The sequence below is a fragment of the Phanerochaete carnosa genome, assembly GCF_000300595.1.
Source record: "Phanerochaete carnosa HHB-10118-sp unplaced genomic scaffold PHACAscaffold_6, whole genome shotgun sequence".
Taxonomy (NCBI): Eukaryota; Fungi; Basidiomycota; class Agaricomycetes; order Polyporales; family Phanerochaetaceae; genus Phanerochaete; species Phanerochaete carnosa.
Genome location: NW_006767633.1, coordinates 3,451,377 through 3,463,154, shown reverse-complemented (window position 1 = coordinate 3,463,154; position 11,778 = coordinate 3,451,377). Strand labels below are relative to the sequence as shown.

The 11,778-nt window shown below is 54.7% G+C and overlaps 2 protein-coding genes across 2 annotated transcripts; both read left to right on the top strand.

The window, feature by feature from the left end:
* Positions 1-3,464: 3,464 nt before the first annotated feature.
* On the top strand, positions 3,465-4,675 carry PHACADRAFT_30027 (uncharacterized protein; the record flags this gene model as incomplete). The annotated part of the gene is made up of 4 exons (XM_007396495.1): positions 3,465-3,623; positions 3,681-3,779; positions 3,835-4,134; positions 4,229-4,675. The coding sequence occupies 4 exons, from the start codon at positions 3,465-3,467 to the stop codon at positions 4,673-4,675; spliced, it is 1,005 nt and encodes a 334-aa protein (XP_007396557.1).
* A 1,919-nt stretch (positions 4,676-6,594) lies between these two features.
* On the top strand, positions 6,595-7,113 carry PHACADRAFT_56533 (uncharacterized protein; the record flags this gene model as incomplete). The annotated part of the gene is made up of 2 exons (XM_007397510.1): positions 6,595-6,660; positions 6,706-7,113. Coding segments are annotated over 2 exons (474 nt in total), but the record flags the coding sequence as incomplete, so codon positions are not given.
* Positions 7,114-11,778: the final 4,665 nt, after the last annotated feature.

Here is an 11,778-nt window from a genome sequence, read left to right as displayed (position 1 = left end):
CGATGGCCGTTTTGGGTACGGATTGTCCTCAGGCCCTCCCACCAATTGTCATGGGTCCTGGTCCGGCGTATCTTCCTTATCTAGGACTGCGATCATTGCTTATCTTGTTATTACCATTCTCAACCATGGACACGACCGCGAAGGGTACAGTGTTGCTATGCGATCGTTGACGCATGCATTGACGAGCCTCGGATGTCATGCATCACAAGGCTCGGTATCTTGTCCCCGCCACAAGTTCTCCTTGGCTTTCTCGTTTCACACTGCAGAGCGCTATTAGAGGGATGTTGCGATCAATCCTTTGCCAGGAGACCTTTACTTGGGAGCTATCGCCCTTGCCTTGCACTATCACTCTCCTCTTGTGCTCACAACAGCTAGAGATATGCCTGTTAGCGCTGCAGATCTTCCGGAGGAGCTCATCCACCTCATCGTCGACTTCCTCTCCGGCCAGTACCTCTCCAACTTCCCGGAGGAGGCCAAATACATGCCGTCGGATAGACCGCTGCGGCTGACGAAGCGGCAGCTGGGCGCGTGCTCCCTGACCTGCCGACACTGGGCCGCGCACGTCCGGCACCAGATTTTCTACGAGCTCACCTTGCGCTCTCACGAGGACGCGCGGATGCTCCTTGCGTTCGCCCGGCCGCCTACCGCCTCGTCGCGGTTCGGGATCGCGCAGTACGTGCAGGGTTTGAAGCTTAGCATCGACCTGGCAGACGTCCCCTGGGCGTACCTCATCTACACCTTCAGCTATCTCTTTCCCAACATGGACGAAGGCGCGCTACAGCTGTCCGTCCGGGGCCCCAGCCAGGACGCCGCCGTCTGCTTCTCCTCGATACACCACGCCGCACCGAAGACGCTCCCTGCGTCGCTCTCCGTCTCGTACGGCCTGCTCGTCGAGGACGTCCGCTTCGAGCAAGCCGCCGACCTCGTCGCACTCCTGCGCTCCGTGCACAACCCGCCCGCGGACACGCAGCCGCGCTCGTTCCTGGGCCGCCTGCCCGCGGGATACTACAAGTTCCGGCGCGTGTCCTTCGCGCACGCCACGACGAAGCGCGTGCCCCTGCAGCGCCTGTGGGTTGACGACCTCGGCGTGCTCGACCTCTACATGGCCGGCTGCCCCGCGCCCTGGGCGTTCCTGCGCCCGTTCGTCGTGACGCGCGCCCCCGCCACGCTCGCCCGCGTCCCGACACACGCGTGGGTCCCGCACCTGCGCGCGCACGAGCTCGAGCTCGTCGAGCACCTGCTCCGCGCGATCGCGCTGCACAACTGCGGGTGCGCACGCGAGGGCGAGCCCGAGGCCGAGGTAGCGGCCGGCCACGACGTGTTCCATCTGCAGATGCAGCCCGGCAGCCGTGAGTCCCCTCGTCTACGTCCTCCCGAGCTGTAGAGCGCGCCGCTGACCGCACGCTGGGGGCAGTCTTCGCGCCCGACGGCTTCCGCGCTACGCTCCGCTCGGGGTGCCTCCGCACGTGCTGGCGCGACGTCGACGTCACGGTCGCCTCCACGGGCGTCGTGCGCGAGCTGCGCGTCGTCCTGAGCGAGCACATGGCGTTCGTCCCCGCGTGCTGGGCCGCGCTCGACGACGCCGCGGCGCCGTTCGGCCAGGAGATGCGCGCGGTCGTCGTGCAGTTCGAGGACAGCGTCGGCCCGTGCGCTGCGCGCGACCTCGCGCGGGACATCGAGGCGCACATGCCGCTCGTGCGCGCGGCGAGCAAGCTGCAGTTCTGGAGACGGGTGACGAAGACGCGGCCCTTGGTGTATGTCAAGTATGACGCAGACGAGTGCGCTGAGAGTAAGGGTGAGGAGAGTCAAGGTAGGCTGAAACTGTTGGCTGCCAAGTTTTCTAAGCGAGACTGACCTCGGTCGTTCAGAGCGAAAGCCTCTCGATATCATGTCTCGAGCCAACTTCTATTTCTGAGACGTTTGGCTTCTCAGACGCGGTGACGAATAGGGCAAGGACTAACATTCTGCTTTCTACAACAAAACGTAGACCACATCGGATGCTTTATTGTCTGTCTCCTCGCCATCATCTTCATCGTCCTCGCACAGCACCTGCCGATCCCCATATCATCCTCCTCGGCCGCATCCCAAACAACGTGTACAGACTCTCTGAGACGGCTCGCCATCCTTGGACATCACAACGCCAGGCATTACAGGCTCAGTGGGCCTTTAGAGATCGTAGGCCGCACAGAAAGGTGCCCACTGGCCTTGTAGCTCCATGCGCAGTTTATGCACTTTGCAGCAGCCGTAAATAGCGCGCCTTCGGGCCATCAAATAGTCCGCAATCTGCCTGCCAGGTGCGTAGAGGACAGAGTCGACGTTGGCAACATCCCTTCGATGACCACTTGTGCATGAGGGTAAAAGGCGGATGGCCACGAATGTACAATGTGAAGTAGAAGTGAATCATATGCTGTGAGTCCATAGCCCGCGTCAATGCCATGAAGAGTACTGTAGCAACAATTTGCGCACCTCAGAAGTTGCCTTCTCCGTTGCCCTTATCAGACTCGTCGACCCGGTGCCGTGCGGCATTCTCGATGCTCAGCACGTCCAACGTCTTCATTGCAATGCTAGCCGCTTAGAACGGGGGAGCTCAGCCGGAGTCAAAGGTGCCCAGTCTCTGCATATCGTTCCGGACTAGAAAGTGGACATCGCGGCAATGGTGTGCGTGGACTGACGATAAAACCGCCTGAAAATCGGCCCAGATATTCATTTTTAGAACTCCGCGGCAAAACCCGGGGAGACCACATTTGGCAACCGTCTTCCTGGTCAATCAACCGCGACATGGCTCACGCAGAAGATACGCGAGACGCGGCTGTTCTGTGGCCAAGAATACTACAGTTCGACCAATTGTGTTTTATTTGAGGTAGAGACAAATAAAAGCCCGGCTGTCCCGGTGCTTGGCCCTGCCGAAACTTGGACGGCCAAATCTCCGTCAGGCTGCAAGTCCCGTTGGTGCGCTACGGCTAGGCTTTTCCCTGTCGGGATCCTCTGTCTCGCGCCATTTCCTCCTATAAGTTTTGTACCCACCCTCTCTTGTTACAGTGGCGGTTGAGACTCTTGAGCAACCGTGAGCGCTGCTACTGGCGATTGCTTCGCGGTGGTCTCTGAAGGTACGTCATCGATCGTTTTGACAACAGCCTATGCACTGTCTGACGTGGATGCAGTTTATGTTCAAGATGTTTCTTGTTTTACGGGCATAATCTGATTGAGCGCTATAACGAAGCCAGCGGATCCGCCGGCTTCGCGGAATATTTATCGACCGCGCCGGGGCTCGTCTGCGGCAGTATGCGCCACTTAAGCTATGGTACAGCGGCCTGTGTTAGCTTTGTGACAAATACGCAACCATGACTCAACAACAAAGGATCCCAGTATGGGATAAGGAGGTATAAAACACACTTCTTCAACGCGAGTGTTCTCCGTGCTCCAATTCTCATAACTCCCCCGTTCTGCTACCATACGCTGACAGCATGGCTCTTCCAAACGGGATGGCGCATTTTCGCACCCGTAACATATTTCGAAACCCTGCTTTGTTTTACCACGCTGTCAAAAACACCGAAACGAACTTCGTTCCTGAACATGCGTCGAGCAGAGGTACTTACAAGGAATTCAATGAGCTTGGTCTAGAGGTGCTCCAATTCTTCATTTACCTATTACTCATGCCTGACTATGAGTCTTCTTGTTAGTCCGAACTAGGTTGCATTGTAAGAGGTCCGCATACCGCCAGCGGCTATGACGACGTGACATATGGGCATGTCGTTGCCTTTCTGCAGGACCCCATTAATGTGAGCGCAGGGCGCTTGTGAAGCATTGCTTATGGAACTAATTTCCATTGAACAGGGCCATGATAAAGCGATCGTGAGTATTGAAGTGTCTGCTGCCTCTCATGCAGGAGTTGGCGGCGATAAACCCGCCACATGCATCATCAACCGCACTTTTCACCTGCGCTGGGACGAAATTACAAGCCAGCACCTCCACCTTTCCCTTCGTGACTACACTCCGAACGAATTCTGCAACATGCTTCGGGAGGCGAGCCTCGTTTCGTCGTGCTGCAACCGCATTCACGCGCTGACTCTAGTGCTCGCTCCAGCGCATCGTCTTTGTCCCTCTCCGTACCCGCCTGATACACAAAACAGAGAGGTCGCACGACGACGGCATTGTGTGGTTTCCCGCTTTCGAAGATGTGCGGCTTTCTGCTCTTTGGTCTAAGGCTTCTTGCTAACGCCGGTTCCAGCATGTCGAAACCGTCAACGGCATCCTTCGCCACGCCGTCACATTTGTTCACGTCACGTCGACTGCCACAGTCCGCTACGAGCATGACGACGCGCTCAAGGTCTTTGAGCTCGTGGTGCCCTTCTCTCAGCTAGAGGTGCTCAGGAACGAGGTGGGTAGGAACCAGAGCATTGCGATGGATGTCGTGGACACCTACTTGTTCTGCATGCCGCCGGATGACGTGGCGCACGACTTGCTCTACAGGGAGAGCAGCCTGCCTCCGAAGTTTGCGTGCGAGGGTACGACCCGCGTGTCTCGCAGACAGTGGGCCGTGGCGCAGAAGAGGGCCACCGACACCCACTTGTGGGAGAGAGTGATTCCTACCTTTTCGTGTCCTTGCCGCAAGCGCTATATGGACAGCCGAGGCAGGGCGTACTGTGCATTCCACGCGGATCCTAGTCTTCAATAACCGCTTGCTGTTTGCAGATGTCAGCATAAATCCCGCCGGTGCCTTGTCAGCACGTCGAGCATACCGTCTGAGTACACCATCAGCTTGAGGAAGTATGGCTGGTGCTGGGAGTGTCCGCACAGTCCAATGGGGCGGAGTCTAATCGGTAATACAGTATAGGACCACTCCTTGGGACACCTGATCAATATTCGCTTCCCCTTCGTATGTCTCTCGCATATAAATACTAAGTAAATCGCATCATACTACTACAGCATATGAAGTACCTCAGTGCAAAGCTGCAAGGCGAAAAGACGAAAGCTGAAGTCAAGGCGAAGGACACAAGACGGAGGTGGTCCAGGACAGCGGCTACCACTCCTTGGGACACCGTGACTGATGTGACAGAGGTGACAACCTGTGACCTATACCAGCAGTCTTGGCAGACGCGGCAGTCACGCGGCAGTCAACCTTGTCACGCCTCAGCCACGCCTAAGCTCAGTGGAATCATCTCTGATGTATTCCAGCTCGATACTTAGCATCTGAGCATTAAGCACATTTTTCACATGAATGGAGCATAAATTGGATTATCAATGAATATTTTCGTGAATTTTAGGTTGACTGTGCGACTCTGGTGACGGTCGCAGCATCACTGAAACCGGCGCGCTTGACAATTTTCGAGACCTTTTGCTCCCCCACCTACGCTACAATCACCGGACGGCTCTGAGCTTCTAATGGCATATAGATATAGATGTATTATATACAGTAAAGTGGTAGTGATAGGCCCTACAGGCTATGCGAGGGCAGAAAGTGGAGTGTCCCAAGGAGTGGTGCTGTCCCAAGGAGTGGTCCTACACTGTATAACCAAATACAGTACGCTTCTGCTTGAACGTCTGCTTTTCGATCTCCGACTCGCTGATGTTTACCCGTCGGAGTCTGGAGCGGATAATACGCTGTGCCCATAGGCGAGGATGATAGACGGGTGTGGCGATGCCTTCGGCGGAGTCGAAGCTGTCACTCATTTAGACAAACACTCAAGTACACACGCGGCAAGGCTCCACAATATTGTTGAAATGTTTGTTCAGCTCCAGTTCAGCTCCGAAAGTAGATGGAATGCAAATGAGCTAACCACTTTCGTAGCTGTAAGGCGACCTTGTATACCTCGCCTTATGGTTGAGGTCCCTTAGCCTTCCGGCAACTCTACCGCAAACACAGATTTCGCAGTCCGCAGGGGAGAACACTCTGAGAGGAAACCTGTAGCCGGCGTGTCAACTGGGGGCCGAGTAGTGCGCGCGGATCTGACGTGGATGAGACTTATCCTAAGACGGACAAGAGGCAGCTTAACGTTCTTCCTGCATCAAGGCTCGCAGACGCCATTCCCAAGTACAGTCTCATTTATGCGTCCGTGGTGCATGCCAGCCTCTGTAAGATAACCTGCTTTGAATCAGACTTATAGCCGTGCTGGCATCGAACGGCAGGTCGCGCTGGCGGCAACTTGAAGGTTCGACACGGAAATGAAGTTTGGACCACCAGCATGGAAGCCCTGACATGACTGTCTCTTAGTACCAAATCTTAATTCAAAGACCTTGAGGCTAGAAGCCGGAAACCAAAAGCTCGAAGCTCCGTTTCTGCCGGCGATCCCTCCCAGCCTCAGTCTACGCTGCGCTGACTACACGAGGCGCGAAACGTGTTCTGTTCAACCTCGCTGTCTGCTGTCTGCTGTCCACGGCAAGTCCTGTCTTTGAACTCGCACTGTCTCGTTGCCTCCGTCTCATCTGTTACTCCATTAGCTATTTGTGCAGAAACATTCAACCGAGGCCGTCTGTTCGAGATGGAACCGGTATGCGAATCGAAATATTCTCAATATGACATGTTACTCACGGGAGGCTTAGATGACGGACACCGATAATAGAGTACAGGATGGCTGGATCTGGGCGGAGAACAGGATGATGGAAAAAGACAAAACCGTTATGCAGGATTACTCGGATGATATCGACTCGCTTCTTGTTCTGGTGAGCATTGTGTTTCTCTCGCATTTGCATCTAACATGTTTTTAGGACGGATTATTTTCTGCTGTCGTTACCGGTTTTATCGTAATATCCGTGGCGATGCTCCAGAGCGATACTGGCCAGACCTCTGTTGACCTGCTTTCTAAGATCTCGGATCAGCTCGCCACCATGACCTACTTAAATTCGACAGTACACGCTGCTACTGCTGCTGCTGCTGCAGTTGCAACTTCGTTCGTGCCATCCGCCGCCGCCCGCTGGATCAATATCCTCTGGTTTCTGAGCCTTACTTTTAGCTTGGCCTCGGCCGTCTTCGGCATCCTAGCAAAGCAATGGATACGCGAGTACCTCCAATGGAGTAGCCCCACCGCTGAATCACGCTTGAACGTACTCGTACGACAGATCCGTTTCGAAGCATGGAAAGAATGGCACACAGCTATCATTATATTCTCCATTCCTGCTCTCCTCGAACTCGCCGTCATACTCTTCGTTTCTGGTATGACAATATTTCTTTGGACGCTCGACCTCGTTGTCGCTGTCGTCGTGACAATGTTTGTGGCGATGTTCCTGCTCCTTGTCGCCTTCTTCACATTCTTGCCTACATTATTCAAGCGCTGTCCGTACAGGTCTCCCACCGCATGGGTGTTCGTTCTCCTCTGGAGAAAAGTCTGTACGCAGTGGTCCCAACCAGTGCCACAGGTACAAGCCAATAACCACCCGTACGACGCTCATTTTGAGAAGATCCATGTCCTGTCTAACGCGGACGAGAACGACACATGGCGCGGTCAAGACTTGCAGGGCGCGGAGCTCACGAAGCTGCGGGATCCCTGGGGTAGGGTCGCCGATGCAAAGTCTCTTTTGTTGCAGGAGCTGGAGCTGGAGATGGTGACAATAGAGACCCAGCCATCTGCTGCACAGGCACCACCCCTCAACGCGCAAGTTTCGTCTTCCAATGCTCAAGCTCCATCTTCCAATGCTCAAGCTCCGTATTCCAATGCTCAAACTCCATCTTCATCTGCGCAGGCCCCATCCTCCGCTGCACAATTCTTACCCTCTACTACACAGGCCTCGTCTCCCACTTTGGGAGCTTCTTCTGCTGCCGAACCGGTCCTGTCATTCGCTGAACAAGCCCCGTCTTCCACTACACAGGCTCCGTCTTCCACCACGCAGGCCTCGTTCCCTGCTTCCCAGGCTTCATCTTCCTCTGAGCAGGCCCTGTTCCCCGCTGCGCAAGCCTCATCCTCTGTGCAGATTCTATCCTCCGCTACGCAGACTTTTTCCCCCACTTTGCAGGCTCTGTTTTCCACTGTGCAGGCTCTGTCTTCCGCCGTGCAAGCTCTGTCTTCCACCGTGCAGGCTCTGTCTTCCACCACAGAATCTCCATATCCCGCTGCGCAGTCTCCGTCTTTCACCGCGCAGTCTCTGTCCTCCACTGCGCAGGCTTCATCCTCCACCGCACAAGCTCTGTCCTCCACTGCGCAGGCTTCATCCTCCACCGCTCAGGCTCTGTCTTCCACAGCACGTGCTTCGTCCTCCACTGCGCAGACTCCGTTCTATGCTGCACAGGACCTGTCTTTCGCTACACATACCTCACCCTCCACTGCGCAAGTAGTACGGCGCAAGACAATTCAAACTGAAGTCCTCGTTCCCTCTGTTGTTGGCACATACCTACTGGCTCTCGACCAGTCCGATGTGCTATTCAGGGCTCTTGTCAAGCTCATCGCTGAGTTGCCGGACGTCGACGCTCTGCGCCACTTGTTGTGGTGCGCACAGTCAATCCAGCCATCGCTCAACTGCGCTCATTTCTATTCAACTCTTGACGAAAGCACCCAGCTCGCGGAACTGGCCGTCGGCGGAGGGTTTCGCAATATGTCCGTCTGGTACATGCTATCTCGCGTCAACTCTGTTGGTGAAGGCCACATGGGCTCTTTCCTCACTCATCCTTACGTCACCGACTTGCCCGCGGGAGCGCTCGGCGTTGGGACACATATCATAAACACTGTCAGACAGCAACTCTTGAACTACGGACGGTCCGAGTCCCCGTCTTCCGAATCGCTGCACACTTGGGTTCCCCCGGATCGTCGCGAATCTGACGCATTCGTTGAATCTAAGGACACCCCCATCTCGCGCTCGCAGCCCATCGTCATGAGCTACGTCCTGGCGTCCAGCCTCCGAGCATGTGTTGCCGAAGCACTGCATCCCGTCGTTTTGAAACAGGAGCGGATTCACCCTGCGTTACAATTGATTCACCGGAGGATGGAGGAGCTCCTCGTAGTGTTACGCCGTGTAGCATTCGAGTCCTTAGACCCTGGAATGCCACAGTCAAGAATCTGCCGATGGGACTGCGCGCAAATCTTGGCGGACGTGTTCAACATGCTGACGAAGAGTTCTCAAAAGTGTGTGTTCGATTCATTATTTCCTTCTCTGCGGCACAGTATCTTCTTGGCCTTGTGCGGAACCAAACATACCGTGGCGATCCAATTTTCGCAGCACAACCGTCTTTGCGTGAAGGAGCGATCGCTAGGTATGTTCTCATCTAGATCTCTCTCATAGCCTGCTAAGTCCGTTATGTTCTCTGCGTTAGCTGAGGAGCTATCGTCTGTTGGCAACCAAGAGCTTGATTTGGCTATTCAACTAACACTCGATGTCCGCGACATATCTCATGAAGACTACGCTATCTTCGCTCAGCTTGTCAGCACCGCCATGGCCGGCGTTTCCCAGATGCCTGCAGACGACGTCGAAAAACTGTTCCGAAAGGCGGCTGACGCTCTACGTCTCGCTTCGAAGAAGGGTTGGGCATCAACCGTTGCTCATCTACATGATAAGTGGATCGGACGGTTGGTTGAACGACCAGTCAAGGACTGTAGGTACATCCTCGAAAGCGCCGCAGGTCCGTTCCTTCGTTTACTGCTGGCGCTGAAAGCGAAAGAACACGAGCACTTATCGAGCAATAACGGTGTCCTGAAAGTTTTGGCCAACCTCCACCTCCCTGCGCCGACGACATGGACGGACGAGCTGGCATCTATCAAAAACCAAGCTCTCCGCACGAGCACTACGTTCCTCTTGCACTTTGCTCCCGGGTGCGCTGCGCAGGTGCAACAACAGTGGTTTGGGCTCTTTGTCTGGGCAGCGAACCAGTGGCTGCTAGAGATAGCGAGCGGCAAAGTGTCGCCCGAGCCTCCGTTGGTAGACGCAATCCCCGCGGTACTGGACAAGATGAAAGAGGTCTTGACGGTGGCCATCAAGGAGAAGTACACGAACTGCGGATATGACGGCGGCGTCTTCCCATGGCTGAAGAGTATACTCCCCGTCAGTGATAACATGACAAGTACTGGGAGGTATCAGGACACCGTAACGCGCATCGCCGTGATCGATACCTTCCACAATATCGCACCGGCCCGTGAGAAATTCGGCGCGCTGGTGGACACTCTCGAACGTGCCGTGGATGAAGACCTATTTCGCAGCGGCGCAGTAAATTCTGACATCCGTCGCTTACGTGTTATCTTGCTCCGTGGGCCAGTGTGTGCTGTGAACAGTACGTGATCGGTCCCTAGCTATTCCAGTAAATTTCGGTCGACAGAGTACGATAGTGCGGTATTACCATGTTATATTATTACACTACAGACTACGCAAACGATTATACAGATGGCCCGAAAGCTGCTTCAGAAGCCCTCGCCCCCGGTCTCCTTGACTCTTTGCTCGGAGCGTATGAGCAGCGCAGAACTATATCCTCTCGCTACCTTTCTCTGCCTGGTCACCTATCTATTTGTAGCCAGGAAACAGAAAATGCTGGCTCGATGCCCACAGAGCCACGGTGACGAAAACAGCGGCAGTCGGGGAGCGTAGCGAAGCTACCTCTTGCTGTCATGACAGCATACGTAACGTGATAGTCCTGGCCTGTCTATGTCTTGAAGTGTAAGCACACACCGCGTACTCTCGTCCCTTCAAGCTCCGTCGCGCCGCCGTAAGAGGGCAGATATGATTAGGGACAAGTCCTTTCCAAGACGACTTCAGCATAATAGTATATACCTACAAAACCACACGCGGATCAGGGCGACTTGCTCGATGGCTTCTGAAGCCGTGGTCAGGCATCCCTGGCGAAAAATTAAGCATTGCGCTTCAAGAATAACCGGTCGTGGTATTTCATACGATATCGACATATTTCTGCGACAAATGGCTCATAAAACGATCAGTGGTCGGGTTTCCCCTTGTACTTCACATCGAGAGACACGAATGATATGCCTCAATGTCCACATACCAATGCGAAATCAGCCGGTGTCATGGCAAATGTATGTGACTTACAAAATATGGGAATCAGGACATACCGCCTCCACGACCAGCTTTCGCATAAAAGACAACGTCAAGAAATCACGCAGCCGCAGACATGGGAGTATTGAGAACCATGGTGACGACCGCGCGACAGCGGCTTGGCACTAGAGGTTGAGTAGGATGACCTCATCGGCCCGGGGATAGCAGCCCATCGTGCTGTTGGATAACGATGATGTAGCCGAAAGCAGCTGTTGTTCAGTGCTGAGAGCGTACCTTGATCATGCAACGAAGGCTCGGGATGCATTGGAGAAGTGGTCACAGGCATGAGGTGACCCATGAACACTGGCTACTCGGATATATGTATCGAGGAATACTGCACTGGAGAGAGGACGCAAGGGTGGTGGCAAGTAGCAAAGGAGTAAGAGCCCAACCTTGCAGCGCACTCGGGGCTCGCCGCGGGCGTCAATGAGAGTAAACTGATCTCACAAATTTGGAGCATGTTTACGGCGTGGAGCTGAACAAAAAACCAGTGTTATCAAGGTTATAGCCCTCGAAAATGGCAGCGTTTTTCGCGAGCCTGTAATAATTCCCGAGAGTGTAACGTTGTGTGAAGGCACCTCACGCAGGCCTTCCCGGTGCAGCTCAGCCAGCGCCGGGTTCATCACCATGATTTTGTGATTATATTGCAGGTATCTAGCTTGCATATATGCTAACGAGAGGGTGACCAGTGCTACGCACGGGCAGAGGGAATTGAGAAGAGAGTTGAGAAGCGAAATCAAACGAGAAATGAGAAGGACCGCCCCCGTGAGAGGCGCCTGTGGGAGTGGCCAATGAGATTAATGAGATTCTTGACGC